General features: G+C 50.0%; 1 protein-coding gene across 1 annotated transcript; it reads right to left on the reverse strand.

Annotated features, from left to right (window-relative positions):
- Positions 1–946: 946 nt before the first annotated feature.
- LOC135901767 (protein disulfide-isomerase A4-like) lies at positions 947–24,745 on the reverse strand. Its single transcript, XM_065431617.2, has 11 exons — positions 24,555–24,745; positions 23,406–23,473; positions 21,637–21,956; positions 20,705–20,910; positions 17,270–17,408; positions 8,147–8,502; positions 6,969–7,117; positions 3,509–3,665; positions 2,939–3,178; positions 2,278–2,546; positions 947–1,337 (listed from the first exon to the last, which is right to left on the reverse strand). Exons 1-11 carry the CDS (start codon positions 24,649–24,651, stop codon positions 1,077–1,079), a joined length of 2,262 nt encoding a protein of 753 aa, XP_065287689.1. The 5' UTR covers positions 24,652–24,745; the 3' UTR covers positions 947–1,076.
- Positions 24,746–24,978: the final 233 nt, after the last annotated feature.

The raw sequence follows: 24,978 nt of genomic DNA on the forward strand, positions 1-24,978 counted from the left end.
ATTTATGAAGTGCCCGCTGGATTAGCATAATTAATAAAGTTTGAAAGCATGGAAAGCTTACAGCAATATCCTTATGTCGGAGGTTTACAATAGGAACGTTTTATCAAGTCACTGTACATGGTTTTTAAACTTTTCTTCGGGCTGTCACTCGCACTGCAGCATATGCGGGACTCAGCGTAAGTTGGGTGTTGTTTATTTGGGCCGTCCAGCGAGGCCACGTTGCGGCCTGGGAAAAACTCCCGTTACTAACGTGGGAGTAAGACCACTCTATGGGGCCTTGCGCCACGTAGCTCGCAGGACCTTTTAGTAAAGTTATTCCATCCATCCATGTGGGAAAGAAATTTTACCGTTGAACAAGAAAAAATGTTACCTCAAAACGTGGGAAACATACACGTGACAGTGTGGGTGCGCGCTAAATACAGTACAGCTGTCTCAACGAGACATGGGCCAGGATATGATGTTCTATACACATTCGTTTTCTGGTTTTGTCAGGTTCGAGCGGCGCTCAGCCTACGTTATCAACTAGAACGGAATTTTGTTAGCGCTAAATACTAAGGACCGGTAAATAGAACAATTGACCGAACGGGAGTCTTGCATTTTACAGACCATCATTAGCGCACCTACGGGGGGAAACGGGGAGGGGACCCCCGCCTTCTCCGGAAGGTTCTTTTGCTCTTTTGTGAGAATGTGTCCTTTTAGAAGAAGCACGTACCCTATGCATCCAGGTTGAAATCGACCAAGGCAGCAGTGTATTGAGCCAATTTCTAATTTGCACAGCTGTTCTAGAAATTTATATTTTTTCTTGGTGCCGTGTTCCACAGGCTTCTGCTCCCGACTGTACGTACGTGCTCGCGTGCCTAATGCATCTCTGCCACGCCACGCGCAAATAACTTGAAAAATTGTGCTAAAGGGTAACAGTGACTACAGAGCATCTATTGCACATTCATGCAGGGAAAAAAAATATATTTGTGATGATGCAACAAGATGCCTTTTTTATTGGGGAGGGGCCCCCAGGCGATGGTAGAAATGAGAATGTAAGAACAAGGGTGAGAGAAATGAAACAGAAAAAAAAAAAGCTACAGCTCTTCCTTTGGCTTGGCGGAAGCGCCGCTTTTCTCGTCCTTGGCTTTGTCGTCCTTCGCCTTTTTGTCGTCCTTGGGCGGCTTGGGCCGCTTGAAGGCGGGGAAGACACTGAAGTCTGAGCGGTCGGGGATATCGTAGGAGAAATTTTCCTTGACGAACTTGATCAGTCCGAAAGCCTTGCGGATGCCCTGGAACAACTTGGGGTGCATCTTGTCCTTAGCTGACACAAAGTAGATGGTAGGGAAGTCGTCGACCTGTGGAGAGGAAATTATGTGTTTGAGGTGGTGCCAAGGTTCGGCATGCGAACGCGATATCAAGGCCTGTTATGCGGCTGTGACATGCCGCTAAACGTCGAGGCAGAATGCGTCCCATGGGTGCAGAGATCGCTGGCATACAAAGTAGTGACCAAAGGTAGCTTAAGTCAACGTATCCTCGGCTGAACTGCGAGGCGCTACGTGTATGTATGTCGTGACATATCACCCTCTAATGACCGATAATGCTGATTCCTATAAAAAAAAACACGACTGTTTAAATAGATGACTACTGTCTACTTGTGGAAGAGCAAGACGAAAAGGGGCGTGCCTCAAAGTCCAGGCGTCAATAAGGTGCAGTCTGATGCACCTCTGCGCGCATGGTGTAATTAGAGGCGCTTCCTTCACTTGGTTCAGGCGCTAGCCGGCACTGCCATGTACAGTGCTCACGGAATGAAACGCGTCAATTTAGGGTTAAGTAATGCGCATACTTTCGTTTCAACCGGCTGCAGTACTTGTCACATCGACGTAATTGTGGCGCGTACACTTACATCGGAGTCCTCTTCACCTTTGGTGACCAAATTCCTAGCGACATGACATGGTGCTCTCGCGTACTTTGCACATATGTAGGGTTCTACTTAATGCTCCGTGTCCTATTTCATTCCGTGAGCACTGTACACACACACAGAGAGAGAAAGCTTTGGAGCCTTCCTGGTAACGGGATCCCGTCTTGCAACTCAAGCTCGACAGCACATATTTGCGGTTCTGTATCGGCATGCCGATGCCACCAACCTCGAAGAGGGCACAATCGAACGGCGTAACCAGTCTATTCGCGGGCATCTTTTCTACTCGGCCTTCGTACGACGACCGTACTTGCCTCTTCCAACGCGACGGCAAGCATTAAAAATAAGCTTTCCTCACACGTATTCGCAACAGCACCTACCTTGAAGATGCCCGGGAAGTCGTTTTGTGTGGCGTCGATGATGGCCGACTGGAAGCGGTCGGGCGCCTGGTAGTCGATGCGGTTGTAGCAGAGTTCGAGCTCCTCGACCAGCTCGTCGCACATGTGGCAGTCCGGGCCGCGGAACATGATGAGCGTGTCCTTGTCGGAGGCCATGACCAGCTCCTCGAACGTGCTACCCACCACCGTGAGCACGTCACGCGTCTGTTCGCGCGGCGCCGTCTGGGACCGCACGTACTGCTTCAGCGTGCCTGCGCGCGACAGTTACCGCCTCGTGTCACGTGAAGCGGCCGCGCGTAAACTGCAACGGCTGCCTGTTCGCTTGGGTGCTGGGTTTCGACTCGGCTTCTGCGTGTGCCGTTCTGCGAGCGGCAACACTCCGCGCATTCCTGATGCATGCCGATCTCGCCTGTCCTTTCTTACGAAAATCGCCTATTGCCTTATATACATATAACCAAAAACCTTACGCCCTGATCTGGTCACTCTCGCTGCATTATGAGCGCAAGCTTGTCTCCAAGCGTGGTCGCTCGAGTCGCGGCAAACTCCTCGTCGAATACGAAATACGTTCCCTCTCGATTTGCGCCGATTCACTGTGCAGGAACAAATTCATTCACCGGTGGCGTTCGCGCTCGCTCGCTCTCACCCTGGAGCACGGACTCGACAAAGTTGCGCAGGTTTGCGCTCTTGAAGTCGTCCACGGGCGCCATGCGGTAGCGCTCGCGCTCGGACATCCACATGCCGACGTTGACCTCGGCGCCGCTGTCCTCCAGGCCGAGGCTCTTCAGGTCGTCCTCGAAGTCAGTCTCGTGCGACACGGCGAACAGCACGCGGCCCTTGTACTGCTGGGCAACCTTCAGAACCTTGTTCCGGATGCGCTGCGTCTCTGCGAAGGCCATTCGTGTCCGATGTAATCGGCTTCACGCGGTAACCACGCACGTTGCACGTTCTTTTTATACGCGTCTGCTGCGGCCGTTGCGCTAGCCTCCTTTAGGAAACGCCCCCCAAAAAACCTCGTAGGACAACCTACACGCAGTGTTTAAAAAAAAATAGGTGGGAGGCTGACCTGCCCCATCACCTATAGCTCTCTCCTCCGTCCCATGCGTCACAATCAGAAAAAAAAATTAATTCCGATGTATAGTCGTTCGAGGCTGCAGGCATATACGTACATGTGCAGTACATGTGCACACGTACGTACATGGCTGCAGTGGCGTACCTTCCTTGTTGTCGAAGCCAAAGTCGACGTCGTAGAAGACGACAACCAGGGGATACTTGTTGATGTACTTCCACAGGTTGGCCACGTCCCGGAAGCCGACCAGCGGGAACAGGTGCTCCTCCATGAATCGCTCCATGTGCACCTGAGTCGCGTCAGGCTGCACGCGGTGGGAGCGCCGAATGTACACGATTCAGATTTGTCAAACGATAAAAAACTGATGTCTAGGGGAATGTACATGGGCTCTCTGGAAGTTACAGAACCTGGCGCTACTTTCGGTGAGGTCGAGATTTGCTTAGGTGAGGTCGAGATTGCGTCGTTCATTCGTAACAGAAAGGCAACACGTCGCGACCGCTAGAGTTATATGCGGGTATGTGTTAAGCTGGCACGCTGCCTTTGAACAAGAGAATTATTTTATTGTCTCATGCTTTCGCTCGTGATTTCATTACGCTCATAGCTCTGCTGGCCGAATGATAAGTCGCGCGATCGAACTCGCTGCAAAACTGCGTTTTGTGGAATCCATAGACTCACGTGCCACTAAGGCCTTCTGGCGCGAATTAGCTCGAAACATGGTTTCAGTAATACCCGTGTGTGGCTGAAAATTGTCTCGGTACCTTAATCGTTAGAACGGACGAGGGGTTGTGTGACAATTAGAGTTGCACTGAGCGTTGTCGAAATTCGGTGTTGTCTAAAGCAGGGTGTCCAACCGACACACTTTCAATACGAGTTCGGGTTCCGGTTTGGGCGTTAAACGTTACCTTGCGTGCACCACTGCTGTTCGTCTGCGTAGCAGACAAAACATTAAGGGAGAGGTGTTAGCTTGAGGCGTTGTTGTGCGCCATATTTCATAACCTGTGAGAGGGTTGAGCATCGTCGTTGCCTCACATGGCACATCGCATCGTGAGTAATTACAGCTGTCAAGAGGCTAATGTGGCGACGACCCGGGAACTCCAGAGGGCATTGTGCACATTCGACGAGGTGCGGTCCAAACGAGTTCCTCGCGTCTCTTTTCTTATCTGCCACGCTCCTATGTGTATACACGCTCTGAACCACTCCCCGACGCGGTGTGCCGGACAGCAGCAGCAGCAGTGGGAAAGTGTAACGAAAAGGCAAATAAAGCTTCGCTTTAAAAAGAAGATATTCGAGTTCTGACACCATGTGGTGCAGTTGCGATGTCGGTCGCTATATAATAGAGAAAAATAAGCGAGACACAAATATGTAATTAAGGCGCCTATAGTTCTAATAGACCACGTGATACTTCGCGAAATCGAGCAACATAAAAAAATACTTCCTGAATCTATAAATGTATAGCTAAAATACGTTGAGAAGCCAAATAGGTAACGTCGTGAAATCGCTCAACTAATGTACAATATTTTAACTAAGGTGCGCAGCCATCGCAAACGCGCGAAGAACAAAGATTGATTTGTATACAGAGATCATTTATAGTTAAAGAAGGGAATACAGCAAACTTGTGCGATTTTGCAGTATCGCAGCACCCGCCATGGTTGCTTAGTGGCTGTGGTGTTGGGCTGTTAAGCGCGAGGTCGCGGGATCTAATCCCGACCATGGCGGCCGCAATTCGGTGGGGGCAAAATGCGAAAACACATGTGTACTTAGATTTAGGTGCACGTTAAAGAACCCCAGGTGGTCCAAATTTCTGGAGTCCCCTATACTACGGCGTGCCTCATAACCACATCGTTGTTTTGGCACGTAAAACATCACAATTTATATTTTTTAAGCTCAATTCGGTGTGCGAAGCTGTTTCTTTGGATTTGTGGCATTAACAATTTCATTTGCCCGTATAATTCAACCACACGCTTTAAAATGTTGCCCACTTATGACGCTTTCGAGCTTGAGGAATTTTTAGTAAAGCCGTACTTCACCCTCGCACGGAGTCGTACCTTTAACTTCGCCTGCGGTGTCCTCAACTGAGAGACCAGTTACTGCGCTGCACTTTACCCCAATTTTTCCTCCCCAACAACAATCTCTCTCTCTCTCTCTCTCTCTCTCTCTCTCTCTCTCTCTCTCCAGGACAGCGGGCTAAATTCTTCGCCTATTCTTAAAATGCACTGATAGTGCTCCTGAGCGCTTCCACACGTAGAATTTACTGCACAGGAAGTAATTAACCCGAACATCCAACTCTGTCTGCACATCACCCGCGCCCTTCCCCACATTTTCGACGATTATGAACAAGGTGCCTCGTTCAGTTCACCCAAGGACACCGGGGAAGCCTACTTTATGTGTACTGTCGCATGAACGATGGGGTGAAAAAGAGGGTTCAGTAATTTTTTACAAAACTCGTAAGTAAGCCAGAAACGTTAAACATTCCACAGGAGTCCCCGCAAACACGGTCCCTGCCTCCATTGAATGCGAACTCGGTGGTGCTCTTATGGGGTTTATGGGGTTAATTATGGGGTTAATTATGGGGTTTATGGGTAAATTATGGGGTTTTACGTCCTAAAACCACGATCTGATTATGAGGCACGCCGTAGTGGATGACTCGTGATCCGTGATCAATGTTGACCACCTGGGGGTTCTTTGACGTGCACTTAAATCTAAGTACACGGGTGCTTCTCGTTTCGCGCAGCGCACGATTTTGCGCGTTGTGCACGAGGACACCTGACTAGCGGTATAAGTCAGTGCTACACGAATACTGATGCAGACACAAGCAGATCACAGAGCATGATCACGCGCTGGAACACGGTAGAAAATGGCATAGTTTCGGCGTAAGCGCGCGACTGCACGACGTGGGAACAAGCAGAGGAAACGGATGTACATATCTCTTGCTGTGGTGCGAAGTAAGACAAAAACATGCAGACATTCGGTTTGTGTGTTTTATTATTTCTCTAAGCTTTAATTTTATTCAAGCAACATAGTACACCAATAACAGATGTTGCCTTGATTGATTCTCGAAGTCACGTGTCACCACGAGCGACGTCACAGTGCAAACACGCGTGTACGCAGGCGCACTAGCACGTGTACGTCATCCTCCTGCTTGGCGCGCGGTGGTCGCGAGGAGAAGGAAAAACGACGTTCGGCTTGAAATTTGAGATCTTTCCGCGGTTCGTAGCGATGTAATACTTCGTAGACACGACGTTATCGCGCAATGTATGCTCTGCGCTTGTCAGCTCAAAGTGGCCAGACCTGGTGAGAGGCCCTTTAAGTGCTCGATCAGGCTGTATTTACTGCATTCCTTCCAATCCCTTGCCATTGTATTACTCCGCGTCCATTGTAATAATCCACGTCGCAACACGCAACAGAATGCTGGTTGGCTGGCTTAGCAACTTGAACACGTGGAAGTGCAACCAAGACAGATATAAAGCTTTAAAGAATTAACGCCAGCTATATACTTTGAAACAGCTGCCAGAGTTCAAGCCAAAGCACGATCAGGATTACCGAAAATACATTCCAAAGCTGCGGCTATTTTCGTTTATGGTTGAAAGAAAAGCAGCCCATGACGCACCCTGCTGAAGGTGTAGTACGGCTCCTCGTACTGGGACTGCAGGATCTCGGGGTGGAAGAGCACGAGCGAGCTCTCGGTCACCTTGTAGTGCCTGGCCAGCTCCATCGAGTAGGTGTGGTAGAAGGTGTGGCGACCGCGCAGGTTGTTCGCTGCAAGCATTCCCAGGGCAAACTCGTAACGTGCGCGTGCATAAGCGAAAATGCACCCATCGGGTCTCGCCACCGTTGGTAGTGAGGCGCCACATCGCAGTGACTATTGAATACCCTACATCGCCTACGCCATTTGGAGTAGCTTCACTTCCTTAATTTTGTGCCCTTTATATGAGTCTGATGAGATGTTATCTACACAGATGCTCCTGTACGTGCAAGCTAAAAAAAAATCTTAACGCATTTTTACGTCAAACACACGCACGCATGCACGCACGCACGCACAAAGGAGTATCTGGTGCGCGACTATACGTGGCGCACCATATACTACTGCTTATGTGACGATATTTTACATATCGTGTGCATGTACAGTTCTTCGGGGTCGCGATTCGGTTACGTTATTTGGCGCAACACGGTACGTGGCCCTTCTGCTTTTGGTTGCATACTGGTTCGTATAAAGTACCAGTTCCAGTTTAGGTGTCAAGAAATTTCGTAACTGACACCGATCGAGGTAGCCGGGTGACGGACACGTTTCTCAATGCGCATTCCGCGGCATTTCTCCTCTCATTATTGACAAGATGTAACGCGGCTCGGCGGAGCCGAAGGTATACGAAAAGAAGTGCGCGCATCGTGCTAGCCGCTAACTGCTTTTTGGTTTCGTCTGACCGTCCTGTATACCTTGCGCTAACTGTCTGCAATCTTGTAAATAAACCTATCCAATCGGCTAAAATTTTGGTGGAGGTGCGCAGTAAGTCAACCGAGACGACCGAGCTATATTGCCCCTTCATATGACGCAGACTGGCCCCTATCCTATCTGTTACAAAATGTTTAACGACTAACCATACTCAGTGTTATTCGATCCGCAATTTGCGAGAAGTGTCAGTGCCGTGTTGACACTAGTCGCGTCATCTTGGACCCAAAAGCGATTTGCAAAGAGCGAGCGGAAAGAAACTATATCCGTGCATTTGCGTCGTTCTATACATAGTATACATACGCTCTCGCGAGATTGTACACATCGCGATAGATACGTGCCTGCAGCCTCGAACTCTTTGTAGAAAGGTCCGCGGGACTTGCTGAACACTGCGAGCACGGTGATGGTGATTGGGTGGATGGCCTTCTTGAACTGCTTCAGCGAGCTGACCTCCTTGCTGGGGTACTGGGACAGGTTGAGCATGTGGTTCACGATGCCCGTCTCCTCGCGCGGACCGTTGTACTCGAAGCGGCGTCCGCGTCGGTACAGCAGCAGCGTCGGGTAGCTGCGCACCTCGTTGACCTCGGCCAGGCTCTTCTCCTTGGTGGCGTCCACCTTGCCCAGGGGGATGTTGTACTCCTTCAGGCGGCGCGCGGCTCGCTCGAACTCGGGCGACATGCGGCGGCAGTGACCGCACCTGCAGCGTGCACAGCGACGTGTCTACACCCTGGCGTTTTGACACGCAATGAGCGTGCCGCACTCGCTGCGATAAGATGCTCAGCATGATCGCACCCTGGGCGATCAGGATGAGCACAGGAACTTGAAGGACTATGTATAGTTGGTTTGACATTGTAAGATTTGGAGGACGATCTCACCGCTGCCACCATTTGTAGGAGTTGTAGCTCGTAGAGAGGAACTTGGGAGGAACTAGGCGTACAGGGTTTATTTACAGTATTTACATTTTAAACAAGAGATACATTCGACAGTCTAGCGTGGCTCCCACATGGAGCCCGCAAGACGAAGCATACAGCATACGGGCACGAAGCTCCAAACACACTCAGCACACTGCTGGTCGAGCACGATGACGAGCACCATCTCGAGCACGCATGACGAGCACACTGACGAGCCCACCCTAGCAGCCGACAAATAGCTGCTTATAAACACTCCGTGCTCCCTAGACCCCTATAGGTGAGGGAAAAACGGCAGTTTACCGCCGATTCGCAGCGTCAAACGTCAACGAAGTCGACCCGCCGGTTGTCCATTATCTTGAGTCTTGAAAGGCGCGTCGGTTCCCCGAGCTGACCCTGTCAAGAATGGCGAGCCGCTAAGCAAGATTGCCACCTTGCCACCCGATTACGACAAGGGGTGCAAGACGCGCACCTCTCCCTCTCCGTCGCTGCAGCTGGGAGGCGTTCAAAGAAGCGGCCTTTGTGCTGAAAACCCGCTTCCTTCCTCCAGCCCCATCGACATTGTGACGGGACGAGTTCGGTGTGTGGACAATGATTCCAGAGTTCCCCAACGCGGAGCTGATTTGACACGGCTGGACAAGCTGCCGCGGGAACGACTTATTTTGGAGCGTCTCACGCTTCGGCCTAGCACGGAACAACGAGCGACCCTCGATCGGCGCCGATAGTTTCCCGGAACGGCACCCCGCGCGGTTGCCTCTGTGTACAGAGCGCGGTTGCCTTTGTGTACGTAAACTGGTCTGCAGAGCAGCGGCGAGTTGGTGATGAGTAAACGAACAGTCGCCGCGTCGTAGGACCGGCGCATCGAGTGTATAAAAACTGTGGTTGTGCGAATGCTGACACACTTCTCTTGAGCAGTCATGTTAGACTGAGTCACTTCTCTCATGCAGTCATGTTGGACTGTTACTCTTTTTCTCAAGCAGTCATGTTAGACTGAGTTAATTTCTGTAAATAAACCCTTTTTCCTCGTTCTCGATGAGAAGCAGTTCTTCACTTCATCAACGATCTCAGCGTAAATAAGTTGGACGACGGCATGGGCCAGCTACCTTCGAATTCATGCCGTACTCCAATCTTGGCAAAGGACCACGGACGATGGGATTGAGCCCCCAATCCTGACAACTGGCTGACAGCGGTGAGATGGACTTTGCGACATGGTGCTGTATCTGCGGTGAGTGCTTGGTTTTTGCTTTGACTCTCTAGGCTTCATTGTGTGGTTGTTCTGTTTAGAACAGTAGGGAAGCTAGATTGTTGTGTGTTAGCTAGGTTGTGTTTTCCTAGCTAGATTTAGAGAGCAGAATCAAGGCAGTAAAGCAGCAGTCATGGAGTTGAGGACACTGCTGAGAGACGAGTTGTTGATTGTTGGCGAGGAACTGGGCCTAGATGTACGCAAGGAAATGCTCAAATCGGAATTATTGGAGCTAATTTCCGAAAAGGCCAGTGAGGAAGAAATTGAAATGGGGTTTGAACTTCTGAAAAAGAGAGAAGAACGAGAAAGAAAAGAACAAGAGAGAGAGGAACGCGATAAAGATCGCGAGTTAAGAAAAATGCAACTGGAACTTGAAAGCAAACGTTTGGAGATGTCTCAAGGAAGTGAAGGCGCTCTGGGACGATCAAGTGAGGCAGAATCGTACCGCATGGACAGGCTATTAAAGCCATTTGAGGTTGGGACCGACATAGGCTTGTTCCTAAGCAATTTTGAAAGGACTTGCGAAAAGATGAACTTCGGCCCGAGTACATGGCCACAGCGGTTGCTGTCTATGTTGCCGTGTGAGGCGGCAGAAGTAATCGCCAGATTGAGTGTGCAGGATGCATATGATTATGCAAAAGTTAAGGCTAGTCTCCTGAAGAAATACCGCCTTTCAGCCGAAGCTTTTCGGCAAAGGTTTAGGAGCACAGGCAAGAAAGATAGCGAGGGCTATCCGGAGTTTGCATATAGCTTAAAGGCCAACCTAGTCGAGTGGCTTAAAAGCGCGGAAGCGTACGACAGCAGAGACATGATCATTGAATGCATGTGTCTAGAGCAGTTTTACAAAACCATCCCCCAAGCTGTGAAACTGTGGGTGCAAGACAGAGGTAATGTAAACACTGTGGAAAGGGCGGCTGAATTAGCCGAAGAGTACGCAACCCGTAGAAAGTTGAACGCCGAGGAGGGAAACTGGGACGGTCGAAATGGACCGCGGAAACCATTTCCGTTCAAAAAGGGTGCGCAAACTAGACGATCCGAGCCTGTAGACATGGCGGAAAAGCCCGCAGAAAAGAGCGAGGAGAAACTTAACGCAGAAACCGCACAAAAAGAACAGAAAAGAAAATTCGAATCTGTTAGACCAATTCGCTGTTACAAATGCCACAAACTGGGACATATAGCTGTAAACTGCGAGAAGCCTAGCGTAGTTTTTTCCTACGTGGAGGAAAAAGATGAGAATATGGAACTTTTAAGTCCATATCTCCACGACCTGCAAGTTAATGGAAAACCATGCCGAGTGCTAAGAGACAGTGCCGCCACGCTGGACATTGTCCATCCGTCTTACGTGATGGTAGATGACTTCACCGGAGAAGTAGCATGGATAAAACAGGTTGTAGAAGAACACAGCGTGTGTCTGCCCATGGCCAAAGTCAAAATCAGTGGACCATTCGGGGAGCTAGAGACTGAGGCTGCAGTTTCCAAATTTTTGTCACTGCAGTATCCCTACATCTTTTCGAATCGTTCGAATCAGTTACTGCGTGACAGAGGGCTCAAACTGGGAGAGGGCATAGTACAGGCATTGACCCGAGGCCAAGCTCGTAAGATCGCGGCGCTTTCGGCTGAAAACGCTCAAGCTCCTCCAGCGGAAGCAGAAAAGGGGATAACTTCAATACCCGAATCCGAGCTAGGCCCGAGGGACAAAAGAACAGTTGAGGAGAGCCTGCCAGTTGACCAGCTCAATGAGAGCGTAGCACTAGAGTGTCAGAGTTCTAGCCTGCAGGAAGAGCAAGCAGACGCGCTCACAAGCGAGACAGGGTCGTTATTATCACCGGCCTCAAAGAACTTTGATCAACTCTTACGCGTGGATAGAGAGTCACTGGCAGCTGAGCAAAAGAATGATGAGAGCTTAGCAAAATTACATGACACAGCTAAAGAAGGCATTGCTAGGCGCAACGTAACGATACATGAGAGAGGAGGATTGTTGTATCGGCATTACAGAGATCGAAAGGGTAGGATTTTAGATCAGTTAGTCATACCTACTAAGTATAGGCAGGACCTTTTGAGTCTTTGTCATGGAAATGGGTGGTCCGGCCACCTAGGCATAAACAAATCAAAGGAAAGATTGCTTATGGAATACTACTGGCCTGGCTGTTTCAAAGATGTAGAAAACTTTGTAAGATCATGCGACGCCTGCCAGCGTTCTGGTAAACCAGGAGAGACTTGGAAAGCTCCACTGAAGGTAGTGCCCTTAATAACAGAGCCTTTCAGACGGCTTGTAATAGACACGGTAGGGCCTCTTCCAAAAACAAAATCAGGCTACAAGTACTTGTTTACCATGCTGTGTCCGGCTACCAAGTTTCCAGAAGCAATCCCTTTGAAAGAGCTCAGCTCCACCGAAGTAGTAGACGCGCTTTTGACAGTGTTTGCACGAGTTGGGTTTCCAGCCGAAATTCAGGCAGATCAAGGGTCAGTATTCACGAGCGCACTGACTTCCACATTCTTGCAAAAGTGCGGGGTAAAGTTAATACACAGTTCTGTCTATCACCCTCAGTCAAACAGTGTAGAGAGGTGGTATTCGGTGCTTAAGCGAGTTTTGCGTGCGCTATGTTACGAGCACAAGGAGGACTGGGAGAACTGTCTGCCGGCAACTTTGTTTGCTTTGCGAACGGTTCCACATGAGGCGACAGGGTTCTCACCAGCAGAACTAGTGTATGGGAGGACACTCCGGTCTCCACTGAGAATGTTAAGAGAGATGTGGGAGGAAAGAGGGGAGAGTCCAACCGTGGTTGAATACGTGCTAAATTTACTGGAACGGCTAAGCGCAACCCAAGAACTAGTCGGAAAGAACATGACAATAGCTCAAAAGAACGCCAAAGTCTATTACGACAAGAATGCGAGGCTTCGTACGTTTGAAGCCGGCTTAACGATGAAAGCGGAAAAGTGTAGGTTCGGTTGTTCACAGGTTACTTATCTGGGCCATGTTGTCGGTCAGGACATGAGACGGCCGGCTGAGCTGAAAATAGCTACGATTGGAGAATTTTCTCAGCCGCGCCCGAAAACGGACCTTCGTTCATTTTTGGGACTTGTGGGGTACTATCAACGGTACATTCCGAATTACTCGCAATTGGCAAGTCCATTAACAGACGCCCTCCGAAAGGGAGCACCGAGTAACGTACACTGGGATAAGGACAAGGAGAACGCTTTCCAAAGTTTGAAAACGCTATTGGTTTCTCGCCCTGTGCTTCGCGCGCCAGACTACACAAAGGAATTCATAGTTCAATGCGACGCAAGCGACAGAGGTATGGGCGTGGTACTTAGTCAGGTCGGCGACGATAACGAGGAGCATCCTATCCTCTACGCCAGCCGTAAACTAAATGTAAGAGAGGAAGCCTACAGCGCATCAGAGAAGGAATGCGCTTGTTTGGTTTGGGCCGCCCAGAAGTTGTCGTGTTACTTGTACGGAGCGAAGTTCATCTTCGAGACCGACCACTGTCCTCTGACGTGGCTCAATCAAATGTCACACAAAAACGGCCGCTTGCTCCGATGGAGCCTCACTCTCCAAGAGTACAACTTCTCCGTTAGATATAAGAAGGGAAAGTTGCATAGCAATGCGGATGGTTTGAGCAGGCTAATTTGAATTCTGCGTTTGAGGGTCCCGCCTAAATTTTGGGGTTACTAGTGTTAGCTTTTCTTTAGGCGAAGAAAATCCCCTCTCATTCAGCAGAATTCCCTCCATTGATTGCTGAATGTGTCAGCAGGAATTTGCTTCAGAAATTGGCATAGCGAAATGCAGCATTTTTTGTTTGCTTCTGCACTTATGTTGTTGTTTTTTTTTTTTGAAGCCTAGCGAGTCTAAAGTGATAGCCAATGCACGCCATCTCGGCGCAGAGCCGTGTTGCGGGGTTCATTTTGCAGTTGCCTGTCCTTGTTGGATGTTTTGGGGCGGTGACATCAATGCACAAGTGGTCGCTGCGAGCCAAGACATCAATCCCCCCCTGACCAGCAGCCGTTCTCTTCCTGCCTAGCGGTTGTCAGCGCTAGACAGTCGAGATTTTTCGGGCCATGGAGGCGCTGTCAAGAATGGCGAGCCGCTAAGCAAGATTGCCACCTTGCCACCCGATTACGACAAGGGGTGCAAGACGCGCACCTCTCCCTCTCCGTCGCTGCAGCTGGGAGGCGTTCAAAGAAGCGGCCTTTGTGCTGAAAACCCGCTTCCTTCCTCCAGCCCCATCGACATTGTGACGGGACGAGTTCGGTGTGTGGACAATGATTCCAGAGTTCCCCAACGCGGAGCTGATTTGACACGGCTGGACAAGCTGCCGCGGGAACGACTTATTTTGGAGCGTCTCACGCTTCGGCCTAGCACGGAACAACGAGCGACCCTCGATCGGCGCCGATAGTTTCCCGGAACGGCACCCCGCGCGGTTGCCTCTGTGTACAGAGCGCGGTTGCCTTTGTGTACGTAAACTGGTCTGCAGAGCAGCGGCGAGTTGGTGATGAGTAAACGAACAGTCGCCGCGTCGTAGGACCGGCGCATCGAGTGTATAAAAACTGTGGTTGTGCGAATGCTGACACACTTCTCTTGAGCAGTCATGTTAGACTGAGTCACTTCTCTCATGCAGTCATGTTGGACTGTTACTCTTTTTCTCAAGCAGTCATGTTAGACTGAGTTAATTTCTGTAAATAAACCCTTTTTCCTCGTTCTCGATGAGAAGCAGTTCTTCACTTCATCAACGATCTCAGCGTAAATAAGTTGGACGACGGCATGGGCCAGCTACCTTCGAATTCATGCCGTACTCCAATCTTGGCAAAGGACCACGGACGATGGGATTGAGCCCCCAATCCTGACAACCCCCGCAGCGCGGCCGCCGGTTGCCCATTGTCTTGCGCTTCTAAATTCCAGAGCTGCCTTTCTCCTGTAGTCGCCACGAGTGTCAGCAGACTGTGACGAATCCGGGGGCCCCCGTACCGCAAAGCACCCTTTTGTTAGGGAAAGCTCTTCTTGCTGCCGAGAGAGACCATGAAGACCCGGCAAATCAACCAACAATACGTTGGGCGCCAAACGTGGCCCGCCCTGCTGCCGTCACCGATCCTTCGAACGAGGCGCATGCCGTAGTCCGCAGTTCTCTGAAGGAAGTTCATGGTCGGTTAGCGCTGTCGTCCTCGCTGGTTCTCCGAAGGGCGCCAGCACCGCGGGTCGAACGAAGCACGTGCAGCGGGCTGAAATAGCTTTGCAGAGCAGTACCCCTGCAGGCCGATCCTAACCACATGTGTGCTAAGGAAGCAGCGCAGGAAGGACAAAGGACACAAGGAACGTGGCGTCCAGTTGTACGTTTCTTGTATCACTTAACCTTCCTGCGCTGCTGCCTAGGGCATAGAGGACGTAACCAGCGAAGTCCAGCGAAACAACGCTATCTAGTGCTGCTGTCTTTTTCTGTCCCTTGTTGTCTCGTGCGGCCCAATAATACATTATGCCGTGTCCCGAACAGTTTTTTCCGTTGGAGTATACTCTAGCTCAATTAACTAAAGTGTGAAATGCAGTTTTTACCGAACGTGATGTATGTTGTTGCATCGCACTCTCAGCGAGACGGGTCGTCTTTCTTTCATTCATATCCCCGTTGAAATACCCCGGTGCTTGCCACCATGTATATAGTTTACTGCGAAAAAAAACTAAAAAAGCCGCCGGAAGAGATTCGCGATAACAGTGAGTCGCACCCACCTAACACCCGTAAGGATGCTAAGTGGGTGCCTTTTATATTTAAGCCCTTTGTAGCACTTTTCAAGCCATGCCAGGTACTACGATACTTCTTATGTAAGCCGAACGTCTCTACAGCGAAATGACCTGTAGAGCTAAGTATAACATGTATATCATGTATAACGAAGGATTAATTTTGTCCTTGCCGAATTCCTATCCTTCAATATGCAGTGTGAAAGCCTCTACAACAGCGACCACTACACGGAATTTGCCTGTACGACGAAGGAACTTAGGCGTCCCCGACGGCTGATTCGTTGCCTTACAACGAAAGCTTCACGTATACGCTGCGCTAGCGACGTGCCTGTGTCAGAAATAGGCCTACTGCAGTGCTTTCAGGAATCGTTGAACTTGTACGCTGCATGTCGTAACGAATATATAGTAAAGAGAATGAGTAAGTGGCGGGGGTAGGAAATGTGAATATATATAGAATAGAATTTATTGACAGGAAGGGCAGAGAGGTCGACCCGAGCTAGTGCGCTCTATTCTGCTACTCTGCACTGGGTAAGAGGGAATGGGAGTGGTAGTACTGGGATGGGTTATGTTGATAAGAGAAGTGGTGAGTGCTTATGTATATGACACAGTTGCCCCGCTATAGAGCCGTTCGTCTAGCTTGGTGTCCTGCAGAAACTTCAACAGCGCTTTAGTTGCCGGCATTGAAATTGCAGTGTCAGGCCATGGGCCGAGGATCGCGTCTTCCAACAGTGGTCGCCTGCCAAGGCTGACTAGGGAACTTTCCTAAGTCCTTCGCTCCAGCATACATGCTGGGCAATCGCACAGTATGTGTCCAAGCGTTTCAGGCGTCTGGCAGTGTTCACCATCAGGGTTTTTTCCGTTGGAGTATTCGACTGGCGTAGCGACGGGTGAAAGCAACACCCAGCCGAATCCTGTGAAGCAATGATGTTTTGCCCCGCGTAACCTTCGGGGGCAAACAGAATTTACCGAATGTGATTAGGCATGAAATATGTGGGGCTCGCGGCTTACACGAAGGCAGTAGCTCTCCGCTTCCACCCAGGCACAGCCAAATGCCAGGCTGGCGCACTATACACACACACACACACATATATATATATATATATATATATATATATATATATATATATATATATATATATATATATATATATATATATATATATATATATATATATGGGTGGGGTTCGGAAAGCTGGTCGCCCCCGGTAAACACATTCCGCCTATACTCCAGTCGTTTACTTGTTTACAAATAGTGCCAGTTTCTCTGTGCGCATGAGCAAATTACCGCATAATTACCTATACCTTTAGGTTAGGAAATTTCATCCATTAATCTATAAAATTTTAAATTGTGGAGCCGGTCATATTCGCTCGAATCCACGTCAACGTTCGCGCAGTCCGGCGCAGGCTAGAGCATAAAAGTGGCACACAGACAACTGCTTATCCGATGCCGTGATCCACAAACTTCGTAGCGAGAGTGTAAAATGGCAACCACCATCGGCAGTGCGGTAACACATTCGTGTTCGCATCTCGCTACATGCAATAGCGAATACATCGCTCACGGCGAAAGACCGACATGCGAAACACGTACCATGGAGCATAGAAGTAGATGAGAATCAACTTGGCGTTGTTGATGGTCAGCGTGAAGTTCACTGCGGTCAGTTCCAGCGTGGCCTCCGGCGGTGGTTCGAACATTGGATCAGTCTTCTCTGCCATCGCGTCTACGATACCTGTTGGAAGAGCGGCGCGCGTCAACGAACGGGTACAACCTGCAGACGCGGTTGCAATAGCGAAGGTACATTGCTCAAGTATTTTCTGAGGGCGGCGCCATATGACAAAGGATACACCGCGTTGCGTTGGATGGAAGCGCAGAGACCTGACGCTCTCACACCCGTATCCGAAATGCATTCTACGCATACATCCTTAAGGGTGTTTTCTATCTATAAGTCTTACCGTTACATCGTTACGGCTGTAAGCCTGTAAGTTACAGAACAATCTGCATCCTTAAGGACTCTTAATGGTGCAAGTCTTTACAGTGTATGCGGTTACCGCATCGGTAAAGTTTCTGGACCCTTTAGGGATTCATATACAGTTATAACTTTACGCAGGGGATGCGCCGGGTGCACAGCGTCGAAGAAGAAAAAAATACCCGCAATAGTGATTATTAACAAGCGTGACAAGGGTACGCAATAGAGTACAGTCAGGCTAGAAAACTGTACGCCAATTACGGTGTGACTTGAGAGGCAACGGTAATCGTCATAGGACGCGGCGCGTCCGGTATACTTTCATGTCAGGAACGTTACGGGGCGCCGAGAGTCGCGCATGGCAATCTTGACAGAAGTTAAAGACCCTAAACAGCGTTTGTTGACACCTTTTGAAAAAGGGTTCGTTACTGCGCACTTGGCTCCCCGAATATCTGAAAATAGAAGGGCACACCCGTTCTATAACTTGCCAAAGCTTTCCTGTAGCGCACAGAAACGACTGATAGGTTGCTAAGAGCGCGCCTGTTAGTCCAGATCATACTTTCAACTGCGGGGTCTCAGACGTGCTCTTGGGACAACTCAACAAAACAGTAGTGCAGGCAATCACAAGAACATTTATTGCGCCTCTTATACAGCAATCCAGCCAGACCAATCACCGATAGAACATGTCGATGGGCGCACGACAACTCGAGTAAGTCCGACTCGCCGCGACCTGATAGCAAGCGAATATGTTCGCGCGCATGCTGGACACCAACGCCTAATCGTTCTCATGTACGGTCACGCGAACGGTGGCGCGTTCGAACGATCGTGTTCGTCCATTCAGGTGCCCTGCTCCTAAGCATTCCGCAGGACCGTACCGCAAGCGGCCGGCGAGCGCGCGAAACTGGCCACGCAGCTGGCCGACTCCAAGCCAAAGAAAGGCGCCCAAGTAACCTCGCCGTTAGGTGGCGTTAGTAGCGCAACAATCGCGCCATCTCTCGTACAAGCACACCGCCCAGTGCCGGCGCTTAGCTATGCGGAGAAGCCGGATTACAGGTGACACGAATATAGGCCATGCTGGAAAAACCTCACGGGACGCGTGAGGGCCGAGCGTCCCCACGCAACAAAAGGTGCGACTCTAACTCCGGATCGTGTGGACGAGCGTCTAAAAAAGAGCCAAAATATTCTATACAAGGACAAGGTTAGATATACCGCACACTTTTCAATGCTTAATGTTTAAGCGCATGTTAGAGCAGCAGTTCCCTCATATATTATTACGATAGCGATTATTTGAACATTCCTGGCGATTGTTTTTTTTTTTTGCCGTTGCCGTCGCCTTGATGTTCCGTACAAAGTCCAAGGGTGATAACATTGTCACCGCGCGCCGTATGCTGTATGTGCGAGCGAAAGCTTGCGAGGGTGAGCCGACGATCGCGGCTCAATATCGCGCCTCGCGCGCTCAAGGGAAGAAAGCGGGGAGAAAGCGCGCCGCAACGAACCGAGAGGGGGGGGGGGGGCGTTATTGGGGGCGAGCTCCACCACTGAAAAAGCTGGCGCCACCGTCCGCGTGACGTGGCATGAGGGATCACGTGGACACAGCGGCCGCTTATGCTGCTTTGGAAGCGCCGAAGCGAACTGAAGACGAAAGTTTAAAGTCCCACCTGCGCTGTGGTTCTGATTAAGTGGTGATGTTTTCCTGCCTTGGGTATCTGCTTGACAGCATTTAAAAATATTATAATAGGTAGTGGCTTTTGGAGGCGCACAGCATGGTGGGCTACTGCTCGGTGCCGCAAAGCTGGACGAACACAACGGAGCCTGGTGTCAGCCTTATTAACACGCTCTGATAGCGTGCACGCAATAATGGTTGCTTGTGTACTGTCAAATGCTCATATTCTGCGGCCTGAAGCTCACGGCACGGTGCGAAAACGCGCTCGTAACGAAAGCAAAACATTGTGCGCGGACATGCATGCAGACGCGCAGTCGGTCGCTGCGAACCTGTGCGATCGCTGCATTGAGGCTTCATTCTGTTATGCTCCATTCAGTTATACAGACAGCCCACTATAAGAACATATTTCACATAGTTTGCTTTCAGCGTTTGCCTACCTTTCACGCAAGGAGCCGGTTCGGAAGACTCCATCGCGGCGACCGCGCGCAGTGGCGTTCACTGTACATATTTGGCAGTGAAAGACATCCATCGTGTTGAGAGTACTTATAGAAATATGGAGGAAGGCCGCCCCGTGGTGTTTTTACTGAGCGCCGTAAGCCAAACCTACGAGGAGCGCGCCGCGTTACCCTCATAGTACGAAAAGGAGGCGCTTCCGGCAGATGGCGACTCCTCGCCCCCAATGCCTAGGCACCAACGCGCAGCCGCGCGAGCTTTATCTTGAAAGCGATCTGCTTTGGGGGCAGAGTCGAGGTTGGCCACCGCCTCGTAGCTTTGCGTGTGCTGTGCTCTCGCCACTCCGTTTGCATTGAAGCGATAGAAAGCGTGAAGGTCGCTTCGCTCCCTGCTGCTGCCGCGCTTCCTCACGCCATCGTTTTGACAGCGATTGTTCGCGAGTGTGATGTGTGCATGTTGGCCTGTGTGTGCTGCTTCTTAATTTAGTTAGTAAGCGAGTGTTCAGAAGTTTATGCGGTAGATAAAACTGCTATCCTTACTTTGTATGGTAGTCTACTAATTTGCTATCGCAATCGATGCTTCGCCGTTCCAGCGAAACTGCGACTTTTTTCAACACTTCACAGACACCACCTTGAACATTATATTAAAATGGAGAGAGGGGGAGCGTTTCCTACAGTAACCCTTAGTATGTTGGTACGATTTGACAACTTGCGAATTATGTAGTGAAGAGAGCGAACTGCCGCATCGTACAGCCTGAATTAACTATGTCGAGATGTAACCGGGGTTCGATGGGTCCTTCAAGCCGCTTCGGTGTGTACGTATTTTCTCCTCCCTACTTCCATAGAAATATAAAGCATCACGACACGGCCCAGCAACAGGTTAGTAGCTCATGTGCACATTGGCCATTTGTGTAAGACATAGGCTTCCGAAAATGAGGAAGGCTTACCTTCGGCCGAGAAGGTGTTCTCGTACTCGCTGGTGTTTCCGCGGTGCGAGAAGAACAGCGTCGGGTACTTGTTGACGCCGAAGCGGTTGGCCAGCTTCTGCTCGACCGTGGTGTCGACCTTGGCCAGAACCACCTGCGGGTCTCGTCTCCGGAGCGTGAGGGCCGCCCGCGCGTACTCGGGCTCCATCTTCACGCAGTGCTCGCACCTGCACGCATGCGACTCGTGCATAACACGTGCAGCAAGGTCCACGTGCGTTTTCCTCGGTTTCCAGTCATGCTCGTTTCGTTGATTTATTCGGCTTGCCAGTAGTGCACCGCGCCTCGCACCGCGCCGCAATCTTACTGCTTGCGCTCTGCAGTTCATTCTGAAGTCTCGTGGCTGGGGCGTCATGCGGCACTACCCATCTCAGCACTTAAACATTTAAGGCGCCACAAAAGCTCCATCGTGGCATGATGAAAACCGCTTTTCCACCCTGGGTCACCTGAGCCGAGTATACAAATTAAGTGTTAGCATCGCAACGCACACGTTAACGGCTCTTATTTTTTTTTTTAGTTCTGTTCGTCTGCAACGGCGTATAATCTTCTGCTTAGGAGTTGCAATTATCTTGTCAGCGTACGGAGCTGAAAAATGCTAAACATTAACATCGTGCCTTTTAGCGATTCTGACATCTGTGTGACGAAGTGCGCAAAGCCACTCGCTTCGGACAATATGTTGCAAGCCATTTTAATAATGTACGCAATAACAATGCAAGAATTCACGCGTATACCCACTGCAAGCGGAACTGCTGCGTATACCGTGCGTCCCACTTAACGTTAGCCAAGCCATTTAACGAAAAAACAAGATACACCGCAAGAGACAATCATAAGACCTACAGTGTTCGGTCGTCAGCGTTATATAGCGCAGACATAAATGTTACGGATTTGGGCCTCACCAGGGAGCGTAGAAGTTGATGAGCATGTACCGCGTGTTGTTGACCACCTGGTAGAAGTTGGAGATGTTGAGCTTGAACACGTTCTTCTCGACGGTGACGCCCATAGCCTCGATGTCGACATCGGTGAGCGTGGGAGCCGTGTCCTGCTCGAACTTCGGCTTCTTGGGCTGCTCTTCTTCCTCGTCGGCCGCGCTCTCCTTGGCCTCGTCGTCCTCCGTCTCCACTTGCACACTCTCGTCTCCCTGCTGTTCACCGCCTTCCGAAGCCTTGGCCTCTGCCGCCTTGGCCTCGCTCTCGCCACCACCCTCGGTCTTCTGGGACTGCACATTTTGCGCAGTCATATTGCTCGCATATGCGCTCGCTTAGAGGTATACACCGCTGCCAGCTGGCTCTGCAGAAAAGCTGCACGAGCAGGTTGACGTTACGAGCGCGCGGTCGGTCATATGGATGGTCATCCCCATATATAGTGTCACGTGCGTGAGTGAGCTTGCGGACGCCCTATCCACGCTCATTTACTAGTGGTGAGTGGATAATTTTCAAGAAAGGAAAAGCAGATGACGATTATTGTTCGATGACCAGATACGCCCCAAAGGGTGTGAACGTTTTTAGGGGTACTTGCTGAAAACTGCAGTGAGAAGGGGAGTAAAATTTACCTCCGTAAAGGAGTAAACCTTGTAACAAAACTGTAAAATGAAGGAAAAAGCCGCCAACAAGAAATATCGGTGAAACCACAGAAAATGTAAGAAACAGAAAACAGAATGGTATTAATAAATGTACCGTAGCTAATTTTTTCTTCAACTTTTTTTCACAGTGTGGCTAGAATAGCATTGTCACTAACCTCACCAATCGTAAGGCTTAAAATATATTTAAACACGGAGGAAGGAAACTAAGGAGAGGCCCTGACGTCACTCTTTGTGAAGCAAAAGTGAAGCCGGAAGTTGGCGTTGCTCATGGCGATGCTCCGCCTTTTGTGCCACCCTCCTCTCTTGTTTACACCTTTCGCGAAACCACGCCGCGCTGCGCGTGGTCTCGCGCGCGGAGCGCTCGCGCTCGCGCAACATTCGGCAGAGCATGGTGCAGGTAACACAGCGCAACAAGACACGGTGACTAACGCAAACCCGCCCAACACAGCGCCTTTACCACGGCACGAAACCTTCCAGAGCAACACGTGTGAGCGCTCAAAATTAGAACAACGCCGCCATTGTGGCCCAAAAGGCGTGGCCATACAGCAAAATAAATAAAACAGCAGCAAAAAAATGAGAACCTACTACGTCATTTCCGCCACACTTTTCTCCTAGCGCGCGGAGGGGGTAGGGCCTCTCCTTAGTTTCCTTCCTCCGTGTATTTAAAGGTATAGTGACTGGCTTTGATTAAGCCGCGGAGATCAGCAATGGGGTGGCGACGGTTCGCCCTAGCAGCTTTTATATTATTATTACTTTTTTTTGTCGCTGTTTGGCATTGCTTAACAACAGTGTCTATCGAATGATTTCGCTGTTAAAAACATGCAATTTTACTACAATTCGATGGAACCACCGGCTTGTGACGCCACATAGGATGCTTCGTTATCTGCGGGGAACAGGCACCGCTCAGTCGAAAGAAGGTGAACATTTAGAAAATCTGGAGCGTGTTCGGAAACTCGACGTGCTTCCTTATTAGCATTGACTTTTCTATCACACCAAGTAGGAAAAGAAAAGACAAGGAGAAATTGCGTCGTAACTAGCTGAATAACTAAAGATGTCTGAAACATCAAGGCTAGTCGCTTCACGTACCGAGGGTTGCAGCTCCGGTGCCAGCTTACCACTGTCCACGTCCAGACTGGCTTCTTTGCGACCGGCACCTGCAGTGCGCGCATAAAATATTATATAAGCCTGAGAACTACCCATCGCGACAAGCAAAGGCTAGCTAGCTGTTTTTTCGAGTAACGTGTTTCGCTTCTGAGAAATTATGGTTCAGCTTCGAATCTTCGGGGAAAAAAAAAAAATAAGCGACATATGGGCGTCTATATGCGATAGCTTTATGGTGTTGAGACAGACCAGCGGCGGTAGTATTGGTACAAAACGTTTAAACTTGGCCAATCTTATCGGTTTCACCATGCCAACTGTACCGACAGAGAGAGGAATAACCTAAGAGAGTCCAATATTGTATGGCAAATACATTCGCGTTGCGAACTATTGCCTATTTCAGACAATATGGAAGAAGAGAGCGAGAATGATGGAGTGTTAAAACGCAGCGAATTGCCTTGTGTTGTCTTTAGGTTTATGTAACACACCGGGCGCTTTCGATCGTGATCAAGCCCGATCAGGATCTAATTTCTCGTCGTCGATTGGATCCCTTCCTCAGCTTGCGCAAAGGAGCCCATAGTGATAGAGGAATTCGATCGCGATCAAAAGGGCCCCGTGCGGCTAGGGTATACACACGGCCACTTTCTATTGCGATCGAAGTCGATCCGAATCGAAATTCATGACCACTTGGCTTCCTCTCGCAACTTGCGCAAAGGAGTCAATCGCGAGAGAAATCCGACCGCCATCGTAAGTGCCTATAGCGTGACTGGGGTAATAATATTTCGTTAGCGACGTCTCGTCTTGGGTTAACTGAAGCTACGAAAAATCACCGCGGAAATCTGCACTGGGTAAAAAGCGGTCGCGCCATTAGGTCGCTGTATAATTTACACTTCGGCATTCACGTCTTCATACTCGGCGTTCTGTCAAGAGGTCGATTCGTGACCCTAACTCGCTGCCTCTTCGGAGACGCGAATAGCAACACATCCAGCGAATACCTGTCCTGGACCGAAGGACTACCTCTATTACCATCTCTGGTACCAGATACGGTACCACAATGTATACACCCGGCTTGCGTGCAAAGCGACGGACCCATGGAATAGGCTATTCAGCCGCGCAATTCTAAGAGTGGGCGCTCACCTTCGCTCAGTGTCTGGTCCATATCACCGCATAAAACGTGTCCCGCAAACATAAAGGCGAATACCAGAACCACGAACTCCATCTTCATTTTGGACATCTTCGAAGCGACGCGCTTGCGGCCAACTCGCTGGTCCACACTGGCCACGCAAAGATTGTTGGATTCGCAAAGCCACCGGTACACGTATGTAAATCCTATTGGTCGAGCCTTCTGGGCGCGTGAGAATGAGTGCTTTTTTCTCTTTTTCTTGGGGGTAGCCGTTGCTATTAGTTTCTTCTTCTTTCTCGTTTCAGCGCACCGACTGCCGGCGACTGTCGTCACGAGCGAGCACGTGCTCTATGTCAAGAGACATGTACATACAACCGATTCGGATTTGGACATTCATTCAGACTGAGCGAATCGTGGCTGTTTATATTTCGTTCTGTA

The sequence above is a fragment of the Dermacentor albipictus genome, chromosome 1 (assembly GCF_038994185.2).
Source record: "Dermacentor albipictus isolate Rhodes 1998 colony chromosome 1, USDA_Dalb.pri_finalv2, whole genome shotgun sequence".
Lineage (NCBI taxonomy): Eukaryota > Metazoa > Arthropoda > Arachnida > Ixodida > Ixodidae > Dermacentor > Dermacentor albipictus.